We start from the raw sequence: 14,298 nt of genomic DNA on the forward strand, positions 1-14,298 counted from the left end.
GGTTAACAAATTTTTGTGGATGTTATGTTACAAACTGATGTTATACTCAAAAGGAACTGTAGCTCAGTCTGTTAGATAACATAGTGCAGCTGGCTGCTATAAAACTAGGCGCTTAATTTAAGGCAACCAATATTCAATGCTCTTTATTTTATAATTATTTATTTTGTTAATAATGTTTTAACTATGCGCATTATGTAATAAGCTATGTGCTCTAGCAGAGATTACTCATAAATATCAACAAATTCTTTGGATATCGTAACAATATAAAAACGTAGGTGTACTAGCAGAGATTGCAGAATAATATCAATGAATTAAATGGAAAGTCTTATAGTAGTATATAAACAATATGATCTGCTTCAGTGCACTAGTCTATTATTCCTTGAGTGCACGCAAATCAGGATACAAAGCGCCCGCACTTATATATTGAGATTCCGGTTTACGCAAATCACGTTTATAATCGACGATAACCGCTTCGCCCGTTTTTTTTACCAACTTCTTGGCCAGACCCTTTGGCGTTATATAGTTGACATTTTGGCTAATGATAAAGGCATTTCCCACCGTATCAAATGTGCCGCAAGCCAAATTGCCAGCGGAGGCGCCGTACCTATAAGAAAATCTCCATTAATAAAGGATCATTTGGAAGCGTATGCCATAATTTACTTGTGCTCAATTATTTTGACGGAATTTTCGCTCAGGCTGTTGCCCAATATTTTGGCCGATGTTTCGAGGCCATCGAACACCGTGGAGAAACCCTCCACGGCGCCGGCGGCAATTGTCATGGCGCCTTCCATGGCGCTACTGGCCTGACTGCTGTCATAGCCGAAGCCCTTCTGCAACAGTCGTGAGCCCTGGCTCTGGACATGTGGTGCCAGATAGCCGCCCACTGCCATGGCGGCTGTGCCCACCTTGCCGGCTATCCAGCCGGTCATGCCGGCCGCCGCGTGCGTCACCTTTTGCGCCACCTCGACGCCCGTCTGCACCGAGCTGGGAACTTGAGTCTGGCCGTCGGGTGCAGCTGGTGTCATTTTGGATATTAGATATGGCGTAGTTTTCATCATGAGTCCACCGGTTTTCTCGGCGCCTTTGACCAGATTGCGCGCTATGAAATCCGCTGCGCACACAATGTGCTTGGACACCTGCTCCGAGCTGGTTGCCTGCTCAGGCTGTGCCTCAGCACGTCGTGTGTGCGGCGATTGCAGTTGCTCCACAGTGTCCGCCAGCACGGCCTCGAGCAGATCCAAAAAGAACTGCTGCAAATCGGCCATTTGCTCCTCCTCCGTCTCGCCGGCGCTCGTGCTGAGCGGACGCTGTGACCGCACCAGCATAATGCCAAAGGCATTGCCCGGCTGCGCTGATTCCATGTCCGGCAAAATGAAGGCGCCGTACTCGGTGCGATAGCAATTGGATACATTGGGTATGAGTGGATATAGCCAGATCGGCATGCCCACCTCTGCGGACTGTTCCGGCTGCGGCATATCACACTGTATAAAGTAAATGCCATTCAAATATTTCCATTTGCCGCCCACGGTGCACATAATCAGTGACATTTTGGTGCTGCCTGTCAGCGTGACCACCTGGCCACTAGCCTCGATTCTGTACAGTTTCACCTGCGCCTGGAAGAGCTCATCCAGCTGTGCTTGCGCATCTCGACAGGCCAGCAGTTCACGCAGCCCAGCGGCTAGTTCCTTATAGGTCTTCGGTCTGCCAGTGGCATTTGCAATATCGTAGAATGTATTGGGATTCTCTGCGAGCAGTGGTCGGCATTGGCCACACTTGCTCGGCGACTGCCCATCTGGCTGTTCCGCCTCCTGCGCCTCCATCGCGTCCTTATCAATGGGCGACTGCTTGTCGCGCAGCACTTTCAGGCGATAGCTGATCTCCGTCTTGGCGCTCTTCAACTTTTGTATTATCGCACAGGCATCGTTCCACTGCGTCTGCACCACATCGATCTCATCCGGCAGGCCGACGGGTATGGCGAACGTCTCCTCAATCATGTGCAGCGCCTGCACATAGGCGGCCAGGGCCGCCTCCGCAGACTCGGCCTCCTCGTAACCTATGGCTTGCTCCACCTGCGCCATGGCCGCCTTGTAGGAGAGCTTGATGCGCTCGTAGGCCTCCAGGAATTCCGTCTCCGTTGACATGACGCTGAGAAACTGCAGTTAATCAACTTTAGTAATTAACACAAACAAATTGAAACTATGGCTAAGGCGTTTGTACAGTGGTCGCTCGATAATCCAAACTGTTCGCAGAAGCCGAATTTTGCAGGGAAATGTATTTCAGCTGTGTCATATGTTCGCAAGGGTATCCAATATTCGGCACACCAAAGATAACGTATAAATAACTTTCGGAAATCGGAATTTTTACAACATCTGAACTATCGAAAGACCACTGTACTTGCATGCATTTTTAACCAACTTCTTGACAGAGCTCGCGCGCCATGTTGGATGCTGTGCGAATTACAAACTAAAACTGAGCTAATGCAAATAGCTAAAAGGGATTTGAATGCGTCACAAGTTGACAAAGCTGAATGTTTGCCAATTTGTCTGACGTACACAAATTGCATTATGCCCCCCCCCTCACCACTTTGACGCACTTGTTGAACTCAACTTACTTACATAGATGTATATGTACTTTAATCACGTCCTGTTTGCTCTCTACACAGAGAGACAGAGAGAGAGAGCGCAAGAGATTGAGAGAGAAACTGAGAGTAGACGGATGCTGACTAATCGCCGTGTTGTTTTGCGGTCTTCGCAGACTTTGCACTTGGCTATGTCAACAATTCTTGAGCTAAAAATATTGAGACACGTATCTTGTATTTTGATTTCGCAATTTGTATTGCTCACCTTATCTATGCGTATGCTGCTATTATATTTCCCAATCGGTTGTGCTAATGACATCGTTATGTACGAATAAGAAGTTCGAGAACAAAAAATCGAATGTTCCGTGCAGCGCTTGCGTTTGCGTTTCTGTTTGTGTTTTGATTCGTGTTGTTGCTGCTGCCGCAACAGCTGTTACACGTTCCAGCATGCTGTACAGCAAGCGGTCGTACAACGTATGACAGTCTGTCGTACCGTAGCATAAAACTTTGCCGAACGAAGCTGTACAAGTTGAATTCCAATTCGAGAAATTGAAATGTAAGTCTGATTAAAATTAATTTTCTTGCAAAGGGCCCAACTTAAAACTCTGGAATTTGAATTTTTAAAAGTTTTAACAATTGGAATCATTTAAATTATATTTCAAATACTTTTCTTTCGTTTTTTGTTTTATTATTTTTAAAATACAGTTTTAAATGTTACATTTTACACATTTCGTTCGTTTCGGATTACATTCACATGCTTTTAAGGGGGCATGGGCTGGCGAAAGGAGATGGCCGTATAAATATATGTATATATATATATATATGTCGGAACAGAGAAATCACTTTCTTTGCAATTAGGCATACTGGCAGCACAGCAAGTCCCGAGTGTCGTTATAGTCACAAAATAATTATATTTTTAGGAGCGAGCACGTCTGTTCTCTATGACTTCCACTTTTAGAAATGAATAATTTTCATCGTCCTCGAGCATACTACTCATGCTCTTGTCATTCTATATTCTTCTCTGACTTTTAGTACTGTTAGTGAACATTCAACACTATAGCAAACTGGACGTTATACAACACACTCGGGCCATGCTCGGCAGAGACTATCTTTTTTGTCTCACACCATGCTTTCAGTAGCAACCCTAATACAAGTAGGACAGTTATGTTAAATAGCAGTACCTTCTGTCAAATTCTCTGATTCTTACTAACACTTAATCGTTAGCATTCAAAATAATACTCACAATAATTTATTGGATACACGACACGGCCTTCCTGACATTTCACACGTCCTCGTGTGTACATTTCGCTTAGATCATGCCATAGTCAAAATTGTTGGGTAAAATTTATTAGTCATTACTTTACTTTAAGAATAGCTTTACAAACAGCAGTATCATCGGTCATTGTAGGTTTTATTTTTTTTTTTTATTTTTTTTTTTTTTTTTTTTTGTTGTTGTTCTGTCATCACACGTCTATAGGCTCTTGCTGCCCAGCAACGATAACATGGAGCGGATCCATACAGGTCTTTCAACCTCTGACCCCCGCCATAATATCACCCGCTTCAGCACGCCATGATCGAGCACTTGTGCACGGCGTGAGTATTATGGTGCGGTCTTAGCCATCGTGTATGAGCCCAACCGCACTCTCTCTTAGTGCCACAGTGTCTTGAGCAATGTCCTCAACATTGTCACACTCATCATCTCTCAAATCTATCAACTCCTCCGATACATTGTTGCTTGGAAAAGCTCGCAAATACTCATGTGCATACTTAAACGTGCGCTTACTCGTCAATGACTTTAATAAATATCTGTCTCCATCAAGTATTTCGATTATCTCAAAAGGTCCCTTAAACTTGGGATCTAACTTCGTTTGATTTCGTTCTTCCCTCTTGAGTAGGACATGATCACCAAGCTTATATTTTACAATTTTTGCTTTATTTTTATCAAACCTAGCCTTATCATATTTAGCGTTATTCACCATGTTATCTTTCGCTTGTGCTCTTATTAAATCTTTATCAATTGTTTTTTCATCTGATATTGTTATCATTCCTAACGGCCTTGCCTCTTTACCGATTAGCAATTCTAACGGACTATATTTCGTTACACGATTTGTCGTGCAATTTATTGCCAGCTGTATGTCTTTTAAAGCGTCTTGCCAGGATCGCTGACTACTCTCAACCGCTGTGAGCATGCTCTTCAAGGTGCTCATGACACGCTCTACTTGGCCGTTTGCTCGACTGGCGCCCGTCGCAATCAGGTGTAAACCTATCTTCTGCGAAGAACAAAATTCCCTAAACCTTGTGCTAGCAAAACATCTACCCTGATCAGCTATGATGCGTGCCGGCACTCCGAATAGTGCAACAGTTTCTTTGACTGCCTTAATGCAGTTTTCCGTATTAAGGTTCAGCGTATGTTGAAGGTGAACAAATTTTGTGAATGCATCAACTTGAACTATGATGTACTCTTTTAAGTCGTTTTTGCCACTTAATTTTCCGGTTATATCAATATGCACAGTGTGCCAGGGTATGTCATCTTTAGGAATCGGGTGCATTTCTATTTGTGGCTTACCAGATGGTGGTTTTGACACTCTACAGGTAATGCAATTTTCTACAAACTTTTTCACATACTTAGACATCCTCTCGAACCAGTAGTTGGCATACATTTTGTCTAGAGTTTTCTTCCACCCTAAATGCATTATGGCTTCGTGAACATTGTTAATGACTGACCATCTAAAGGCTCTAGGTATTACAGGCAAACATTTTGTGCTGCCATTTCTTTGAATCCTTCGATATAATACTCCTGCTCTCAATTCGTACGACGCTGAGATAGCTTCTCCCATCTTATGGTTTCGCAATTTTAAGGTTATGGAAGCAATGTCAGAATCTCGTTGCTGTTCGGCTAGAAGCCAATCGTCGGTTATCTCAGCTAGGTTTATGTGCATTTCAACCGTTTTCGCTGAGGATTTATAATCAGTAGGCAACGGATTGCGCGAGAAAAAATCAGCATGTAACATGCGTTCTCCCTTCCTGTATTCAATGCTGAAATCAAATGATTGCAGATATGCCCACCATCTATGTACCCTTGGGGTAAGGTTAATTTTTTTGATACTTGCTTTCAGGGAGTTGCAATCTGTATGCACAATAAATTTTTGACCATGTAAATAATGGCGGAAGTGTCTTACTGCGTTGTAAACTGCGAGGGTCTCAAGCTCGTATGAATGATATTTTGCTTCAGCCATTGTCGTACATTTGCTGTAATATTCAATGACTCTGGGTCTATTTTCTATCTTGTGCATTAAAATAGCACCATATCCAATAGAACTTGCGTCTGTATGTAATTCAATTGGCTTTAGTGGATCGAAAATTGTCAAAACGGAGTCATTAGTCAAAATTGATACGATTTTTTGACGAATTTCCTCATATTCCGGCTTCCAGACAAATTTATTATTCTTGGAGGTGAGATTATATAAAGCTTTCATCTGCTCAGAAAATTTTGGTACGAATTGCCTAAAATACGAGGCTAGGCCTATGAATTGTCGCACCTGCGTTACTGACTGCGGTGACGGCAATTCGGCCAACGCTTGTATCTTGCGTGGATTTGGTCGAATTTGACCCGCTTCAACCAAGTATCCTAAATATTCTATGCTTGTTTTCAAGAACGAGCATTTTGTAATGTTAAATGAGAATCCAGCTCTAGACAAGTTTTCCAAGACCGTTTGTAGCCTTTCAAGTGCCTCTTCCTTTGTCTTCGCTAGAATTAACACGTCATCTATATAGACGATGGCATACGTTTGAGCCAAATCACCCAATGCTCTCACGATTGCTCGCTGGAAAATCGAGGAAGCATTTTTTAATCCAAAAGGCATGGCCAAAAATTCATACTGTCCTTCTGGCGTGACAAAAGCAGTGCGCTCGATAGAGTCTGGGTGTATTGGAACTTGGTAAAAACCACTTGCCATGTCTAAACTGGAGAAATATTTGCCTTCACTCAGTCTATTAATTTGATCAGAAATCAAAGGCAGCGGATATTTGTCAGCGACCGTATTAGCATTCAGTTCCCGATAATCGACACATAGTCGATCGGTTCCATTTTTCTTTCTTACCATCAGCATTGGGCTTGCAAATGGAGAGCAACTAGGACGTATAACGTTTGCGTCTAACAATTCTTTTACTTTATTTCGCACGACTTCTTTTTCTTCTATGCTTAACCTATACGGACGCCTTTGTACAGTTTTATTTGGGTCAAGCAGGCGGATTTCAAGTTCACCCGTAGTCACTCGCGTTTGAGGAATACCCTCAATAAATTTATCAGCATAGTTTTGCAATAATTCTAGCAGACGATTCTTATCAGTGTTGCTTAATGCTCTATCGTTATTCAGATGCTCTACGTAACTTATATCTGGCACTTTTATTAGTACATCAATAGTTTTGGTTTTGTACATTTCAAATTTGTCGGCCTCGATGGAGACTCCAAAGCCTAATCCGAGTATATCACGGCCTATCAATACATCGTATTTTAAAAACTTATCCATTATTACATGAAATAATATTTCTAAGGAGTACTGATCAATTTTAACAGTAGCCAAGATTTGCATAGTGCTATACACAGGATTTTCTCCAATACCCCTCAAAACTATCAAATTATTAATTCTTTTTCCGGAAAATTTCTCGGCACAACTCTCTCTGATGAGCGTACATTCCGCTCCAGAGTCAAAACAAAATGGAACGAGCTCACCAGATTGACGCAGGATTCCTTTTGGCTCGGACACACAACAGATGTTTATACGCTTGTCATGTGATCCAACACCGCTCGTAGAAACTCCTTTCGTACATGAAGACGCAATGTGGCCAGCATCGCCACATTTGAAGCAGGTAACGGCAGATCGAACTTTAGGTAATGCTGAGTTTTTTGACACGTTGCCTTCTTCATACTTCCTCTTGCGACATTCGACCATTTTGTGTCCGAGGTTTCCACAATGATGACATTTAATGCCATATGTTTTCGATCTCTTGCGATCTGGTTCCATTGGGATATTTGGCTGTAGACCTCCATTTGACCTTCCATAAGCATAGGCCTTCAGATGCTGTTGCATCTCGTCTTGACTTTTAATATTAGTCGTATATAACATACGTTGCAGACTTTTGTCGATTTTCGATGTATGTGCCAAAACAACTGAGACTGCAATTTCCTCCATGTTCGCTGTCTTCCATTTGGATAAAAGTGACGTCACAAGACGGCTCGCATATACGGAGAGGCATTCGCCATCATTCGGTCGGCCATTAAAAATGTTCATTAAAGTTGCCGCCGATGTTTCCATTCCCACGAAACGTTGCAAAAACAATTCCTTAAAATTTTGCCAGTTCATTCCAGTATAGCATATTTGAGAAAGCCAGGGCGAGGCGCTTCCTTCTAGGGAGCCGCTGAGGGTCATCACCAGTGTACTGCCCTCAATAGGATTATCGTCAAGTATTATGTCCACAGTTTTGCACCAGGCATTTGCATCTGCGCCTGCAACGTCCGGGTTGAACTTTGGCAACGAGATGCTCTTCTTTGTTGAGGATGCTGAATTTGACATCTGCATTGCTTTAATAATCTCAAGAATATTTCGATTTTGAGATTCCAAAAGCTGACGCCACGAATCGTCAGAATTGCCTCGTGGAGGGGCATCGCCTAATCCCACTTCTGATGTCGGAACAGAGAAATCACTTTCTTTGCAATTAGGCATACTGGCAGCACAGCAAGTCCCGAGTGTCGTTATAGTCACAAAATAATTATATTTTTAGGAGCGAGCACGTCTGTTCTCTATGACTTCCACTTTTAGAAATGAATAATTTTCATCGTCCTCGAGCATACTACTCATGCTCTTGTCATTCTATATTCTTCTCTGACTTTTAGTACTGTTAGTGAACATTCAACACTATAGCAAACTGGACGTTATACAACACACTCGGGCCATGCTCGGCAGAGACTATCTTTTTTGTCTCACACCATGCTTTCAGTAGCAACCCTAATACAAGTAGGACAGTTATGTTAAATAGCAGTACCTTCTGTCAAATTCTCTGATTCTTACTAACACTTAATCGTTAGCATTCAAAATAATACTCACAATAATTTATTGGATACACGACATATATATTTATATAACATATGAGAACGTTTTCAATTTGTATAACGAAAATAATCTACTGGAATTTGATGAACAATTTGCAATTCAACATGTCAAATTCTAACGAGATGCAGACTTTTGCTTGGTTTTCCTTCCAAAGGCGTTCCCTTGCGGGAACGGGAGACGAGTTTCGATTGAAATCACAATGTATATTATATATAGTAATGTATATATAGAATAAGCACATACATCTCATTTTGTATATATAATTGATGTATATATATAATTTGTTTTTAACGTAATTATAACGCATTTGCGAATTTTGCTCACAAAAATGTGACGATAACGGAAAGAAAGCTTTTCGGCTTTTTCTATACTTTTCAGCTTACATTTTCATTGTCTGAATTTAAGTATGTATGTGAATCCTACAGTTTGTTTTTTTTTTTTTTTTTGTGTTTGATTACATTTTCTCATGCGTAGAGACGTGCTGGAGCTGCTGAAAGAGCTGGTAAATGGAGGAAGCCCCTAGGTTTAGGTAGACGGCGCAGCGGCCAGCTCCCGATAGGCGTCCTGCAATGCCTGCTGCTGCTCCGGACTTAATATGCTCGCGCAGGCCTGCATGACGTCTGGGTTGGACTCAATCTGCTTGACAATGGTTAGCATGCGGGTACCGGGTGCACTCTTTGCCTCCAAGACATTTGTGCAGAACGTGTCCGCGATGATGGAAACGATGCGTGGCAGATTACAATTGTTGGCGCCCAAAATCGCTGGATGATTGGCCTCAATCAGATCGCACAGATAGCCATAGATGTGGGCGGCTTCTTCGGGATCTTCGGAGGTGGGCAGCCATGAGAACCAAACGCTAATTAGCTCATCCAGATTGGTTAATGCCGACTTGTTGTATTTAAGTATTTTGGCAAATGCCGAAATTGCATTCTCCGTCGCATTTATGTTCTCAATTTCGCGTGCCCTCGGATCGTTGATGACCTGCACCAGCAGCGGAATGATCTGAGCGCATGTATGGGCAAACTGATCGCCAGCAAACTGGCCCAAAACCCCACAGCCGTAGGCAGCAGCCTGGCGCACATCCGGCGACTTGTCCAGCACATACTGCAGCAGTGCAGGCGTAAAGATTTGCTGATACGGCGTACAAGCGGGACCACAGAATTCTAAAGGACGGATTTAAAAGGCGAATAAGCATAAGCTAAGTAGCAGTGTGTAGTAATTGATATGGATAACCCACCGATTAAATCATCGAATACGCAAACGCCCCACTGGCGATCGGCAAATGGACGATTGGGATCCAACAGTTTGACAAAGTGCGGTGCCACCTGATCGAAGGCGGGCAAAAATTGCGCCTTGTTGGTTAGGAAGAGTGCGTGTATGATGTCCACCACCTTTGACAGTATATATATATCAGTATCATCCTGTTCGGCCAGCTCTTCCTCAACGCCGTCATCGTAATCCTCCTCCGTGCGGGCAGCCAGACGCTTGTCGGCCCGCTCGAAATGCTCCAGCACATACTTGTTGATTATCTCGAGCACCTGCTTCATGGCCTCCTCGTTAAGGCAATTGGGTCCCAGGGTCTCAATACATTTGGCCAGCGAATTGAGCAGCTCGGACTGAACATCCGGCTCCGGTTCGGTATTGATAACCTTGATCAGTTCGGGGCAAATGTAGAGCCACATGCCCTCCAAATAGTTCGGACCCTTGATCTTGGCGCAGTCGAGCAAATATGGCAACGATTCGGCGGCAGCCGAGCGCACCCCATCATGGAAGTAAAACTTGAGCAGCGGCAACATTAGACGCACCACCTCCTCGGCGTATTCGGCGAAGCCCTCCTTCAGTTCGCGTGCATAGCACACGAGCATTTCACAGGCGGATGCCTTGTCCTCCATGCCTGCGGTGCGTATGGCAAAGTTCTGCTGTTCGCCCAGTGTAATGAACGACCATTCGACATCGCCCTCAATGTCCTCGACCTCATCGTTGTCCAGCAGCGCCACCTCGGGCTTCATGGCAGCGGTGCGCATAACTGGACCCATAACCAGCGGCAAATACTGCTCGAATTGCTTGCCCAAAATCTTGCACATGCGCGCCCATGCGGTTATCAGATACGATGTCTGCGGATCATCATCGGGCAGATCGCCCTCGGTATGGGTTTTCAACAGCATGTCCATTACCTCACCGGCATCGTTAATGAATTTCTCACGACCCACGGCCAGGCCGATCAGACTCACGCACTCAATCGTCTTGCCGCGCAGCATGCGCAAATCCTCCGAGTTGGCATTCTGTATGATGAACTTGAGGCAGGGCATCAGGCGGTCGTAGTAGGCGACAAACTCATGCTCGCACGTATCTGCGACGGAGGCAATCGTGGTGACCACCTGCTCCAACACCAGCTTGTTGCCCTTCTCGACTAGCTCCTTGAACTTGGAATTGAGAATGGTCTCCAGCTTGGCCATGATTGCATCCAAATAGCGTGTCAATATATTCTTGGGGCAGTCCTCACTGAAATTGACCAAAGCAGCGCCGGCGTGCGCCTGCACACGCGGATTTTGCTCATCATCTAGCAGCAGCAGCAAGCCAGGCACCACCTGTATGTTGGGAAAATATGTTTTAGAGTATATTCAAGACATTGCCCAGCGGTTTCAGCAGCATTCACCTGTTCATGGAACTTCTTCTCGAATGTGGGCGCAAAGTCCGTGGACATTTGACCAATTGCATTGCAGGCGGCGTAACGTACGCGTGGATTGGGATCGCGCAGATAGTTGAGCACACCGGACATGACCTGATCAAGTATGGCCTCCATTTGCTTGTGACAGCCCTCGCCGATGGCCGAGATGGCCATTAGAGCGGCAAAGCGATGCTTCCAGTCCGTATGGTTCAGCATGCCTGGCAGGGCGTTCATGACATGGGGTAAGACCGTTTTGCCGCCCAGTCCGCAGGCCAAGCGATCCAGGGAAGATTCGGCAATTACATTGTTGTCGCTGTGATCATCCTCATTGATGACATCGGCCGTCGCCCAATCCTCGTCCTCATCCAGATCGGTCATCATTTGCAAAACGAGCGGAATGAGCGCAATTATATATTTCTCTGCACGCTTGCGCACCATGGCGGGCGCATTTTCCGCCAAAGAGACCATAACCTCAAGAACCAGATGACGCCAGCTATCCTCAAAGTCCTGTGAGCTGAACACCTTCATGCACATCTCGAAAATGTACTCCACCTGGGGCCGCAAGTACGTCGGGCAGTTCTCGGTCATATCGATGAGCAGCTTGAGCAAACTTTGATCGTCCTGGCCCTCAATCGTTTCGCCCGTGATGACAATCATGCGCGGCAGAAGATCCGCAAAATGCTTGTATATGGTCACCTCCTTCTCCTTGTCGTGGTAGAGTATAAAGGCGCCAATGGCGCGCACCGCCTGTACGCGCACTTCAGCATCGGTGTTCTCCATGCTCTTGGCCAGCATCTGTTTGATCAGCTCAATATACTGCGTCTCCTGATTGCCAAAGATCGATGGTACGCTGCTGAAGATTCGCAATGCCGACTCCTGCAGCTGCGGCGTTGGTGAATTGGCGCATTGGAACAGAAACTGCAGAATGTCCGGCCACTGATTGTTGCCGTCCTCATCGATCAGATTGCGCGCCACCTCGGCAATTACCTCGCAGATTTTGCGTCGCAATTGCGGCGTCACATCCTGTTGCACGGCCATCAGGATCTGCTGCAGCAGCTGATTTTTCGAGTCAACGGGCAGCTGCAATGGATCAAGATCGCCCGATTTTAACAAACTGATCAAATTGAAAGGCGCAATTTTATTCGTTTTACCTCCTTGTAGAATTCCATAAACTCGGATGTGAAGAGGCGACGCAGCAACACGGCGGCCATTTGGCGCGCCTCCTCCGATTGTTGGCCATTGTGAATGTTGCCCAACAGGTGTGTTACCTTTACCTCTCGCGACAGATTGTTATACGTTTCCTTGGGATCAGATAAAGATATAGACGGATCAAGACATTGTTGAGCAACATATTTGTTAACAGGCTCATTTTGAATTTTAAAATTAAAATTCAGATTTTTTAAGCATAGAATGTTAATTAACATAGCTTGAATATCAAAATTTCGATTTTCTCTTAGAGTTGTCACATTAAAAGAGTCTCTCTTTACCCACTCTCTCTCTCTCTCTCTCTCTCTCTCTCTCTCTCTTCCTTTTAGTTCCTTTGGTGTATTAACAGAGGAATTTAAAATTTGAAATATATTATACCCGAATTCCTTAGCATAAAATGTTATTTAACATTGATTGCAATTAACACACGCCGATGATTGTAACCAGAGTGTTGCCACCTTATTTATCTCTCTTCTGCCTTAAGATTAGAATGTTTTCATTTGTGGAAAATCGAAACTTTACAAGTACTTAAACATAATATAATGGGCAGGCAGTTGATATTATTGAGGGATTTCTGATATGTTGGTTTCCAAAACGAATCCAGCCAGCAATGCAAACCCCAATTTCTAGCTGTGCAGTTTTTAGGCTTCGTGCCTGTTAGAAAAGTCAAATTACATCGACTGTATATGTCGTGCGTATGTGTGTGGGTGTGTGTGTGTGTGTGTATAGACTAACAGTTGCAGTACAAGGCAGCGCGTGGCGTGGGCGGCGCCAAGGTCAACAGCTGAAATGCGTGTGGACTGTCGGCTCAATCGGGCCATTTAATAATTCTACAAATAAAACAGATTGCATTTCAGACAATGCGTCATCGTAAGCAATAATAAACATTTTTGCACCTGCGCTTTGTTTCCGTTTTGCAAGCGTGTAACAATTGTGCGTGCTTGTGTGTGAATTTCATTTTAAGGCGCTGTCAGCCCAAAAAAAAAAATATATATACATATTATATATTATAGCTCCATACGAATTGTACAAATTGTCTTTCCGCTTTGTACGAAGCACACGCACGCACACACACATACAGTCAGCAGTTGCACACACACACACGCAAACATGCGAATGTCGTAGCGAAAAGGAAAGCAAAAACACGTTTTGTGCGCTTTGAGATAGAATGCACGATGATTATGATTCAGGGAATCTTATACTAAATGTTTCTATTAATTACGTTTGATAGATAAAGCATTGCAACTGTCTGGGTGGGTAGCCGAATTATGGCATTATACTAGATGCAGCCACATTTTAATATTGCGCAGTTGTCTGGCGAAATTTGCCATTTTCGGCCCCTGTTTCTAGTAGGACTCACCTCGGCCTGTTTGCGAACTTCATTGTCCATGGAGAGCAAGGAGCTCAGGAGCTGTTGAAACTGTGCCTGGTCTGCAGCCATTTTTATTTGTAGTTTTCACACGGTTAAACACGATATGGAAAACACACAATTTTCACAATCTTCACGCGACGAAGCCGCTTAAAAAAAGAGCAGAACAATAGAAAACGCGATGCCGGGTTGCCAAAATTCCAAAGTTTTTTTATAGTGGGTGTATATTATTGCTGCAAACACTAGAAATACACTTTATCCTTATCACATAGGTTGCGGCATATAAAAATCGTTTATTAAAGTTATTTGAAATTTTGAACAGATATAAATTAAAGAATTATTTTATTAGGAATTTTTCCAAGCAAGA

At 44.0% G+C, this 14,298-nt stretch overlaps 2 protein-coding genes across 4 annotated transcripts; both read right to left on the reverse strand.

Annotated features, from left to right (window-relative positions):
- Positions 1-162: 162 nt before the first annotated feature.
- spartin lies at positions 163-3,006 on the reverse strand. Of its 3 annotated transcripts, none has more exons than XM_015171990.3 (4): positions 2,844-3,006; positions 2,612-2,787; positions 661-2,153; positions 163-604 (listed from the first exon to the last, which is right to left on the reverse strand). In XM_015171990.3, the coding sequence occupies exons 3-4, from the start codon at positions 2,139-2,141 to the stop codon at positions 373-375; spliced, it is 1,713 nt and encodes a 570-aa protein (XP_015027476.1). In that variant the 5' UTR covers positions 2,142-2,153; positions 2,612-2,787; positions 2,844-3,006; the 3' UTR covers positions 163-372. The 3 variants fall into 3 exon arrangements, with proteins under 3 accessions (XP_015027476.1, XP_015027477.1, XP_002053544.2); XM_015171991.3 differs by having other exon boundaries at positions 2,616-2,787; positions 2,844-3,003; XM_002053508.4 differs by lacking the exons at positions 2,612-2,787; positions 2,844-3,006 and adding an exon at positions 2,416-2,549.
- A 6,107-nt stretch (positions 3,007-9,113) lies between these two features.
- Karybeta3 (karyopherin beta 3) lies at positions 9,114-14,234 on the reverse strand. Its single transcript, XM_002053507.4, has 5 exons — positions 13,923-14,234; positions 12,508-12,657; positions 11,345-12,436; positions 9,926-11,276; positions 9,114-9,851 (listed from the first exon to the last, which is right to left on the reverse strand). Exons 1-5 carry the CDS (start codon positions 14,001-14,003, stop codon positions 9,214-9,216), a joined length of 3,312 nt encoding a protein of 1,103 aa, XP_002053543.1. The 5' UTR covers positions 14,004-14,234; the 3' UTR covers positions 9,114-9,213.
- Between the last annotated feature and the right edge of the window lie 64 nt (positions 14,235-14,298).

This window comes from Drosophila virilis, chromosome 2 (assembly GCF_030788295.1).
Source record: "Drosophila virilis strain 15010-1051.87 chromosome 2, Dvir_AGI_RSII-ME, whole genome shotgun sequence".
In the NCBI taxonomy this organism is placed as follows: Eukaryota; Metazoa; Arthropoda; class Insecta; order Diptera; family Drosophilidae; genus Drosophila; species Drosophila virilis.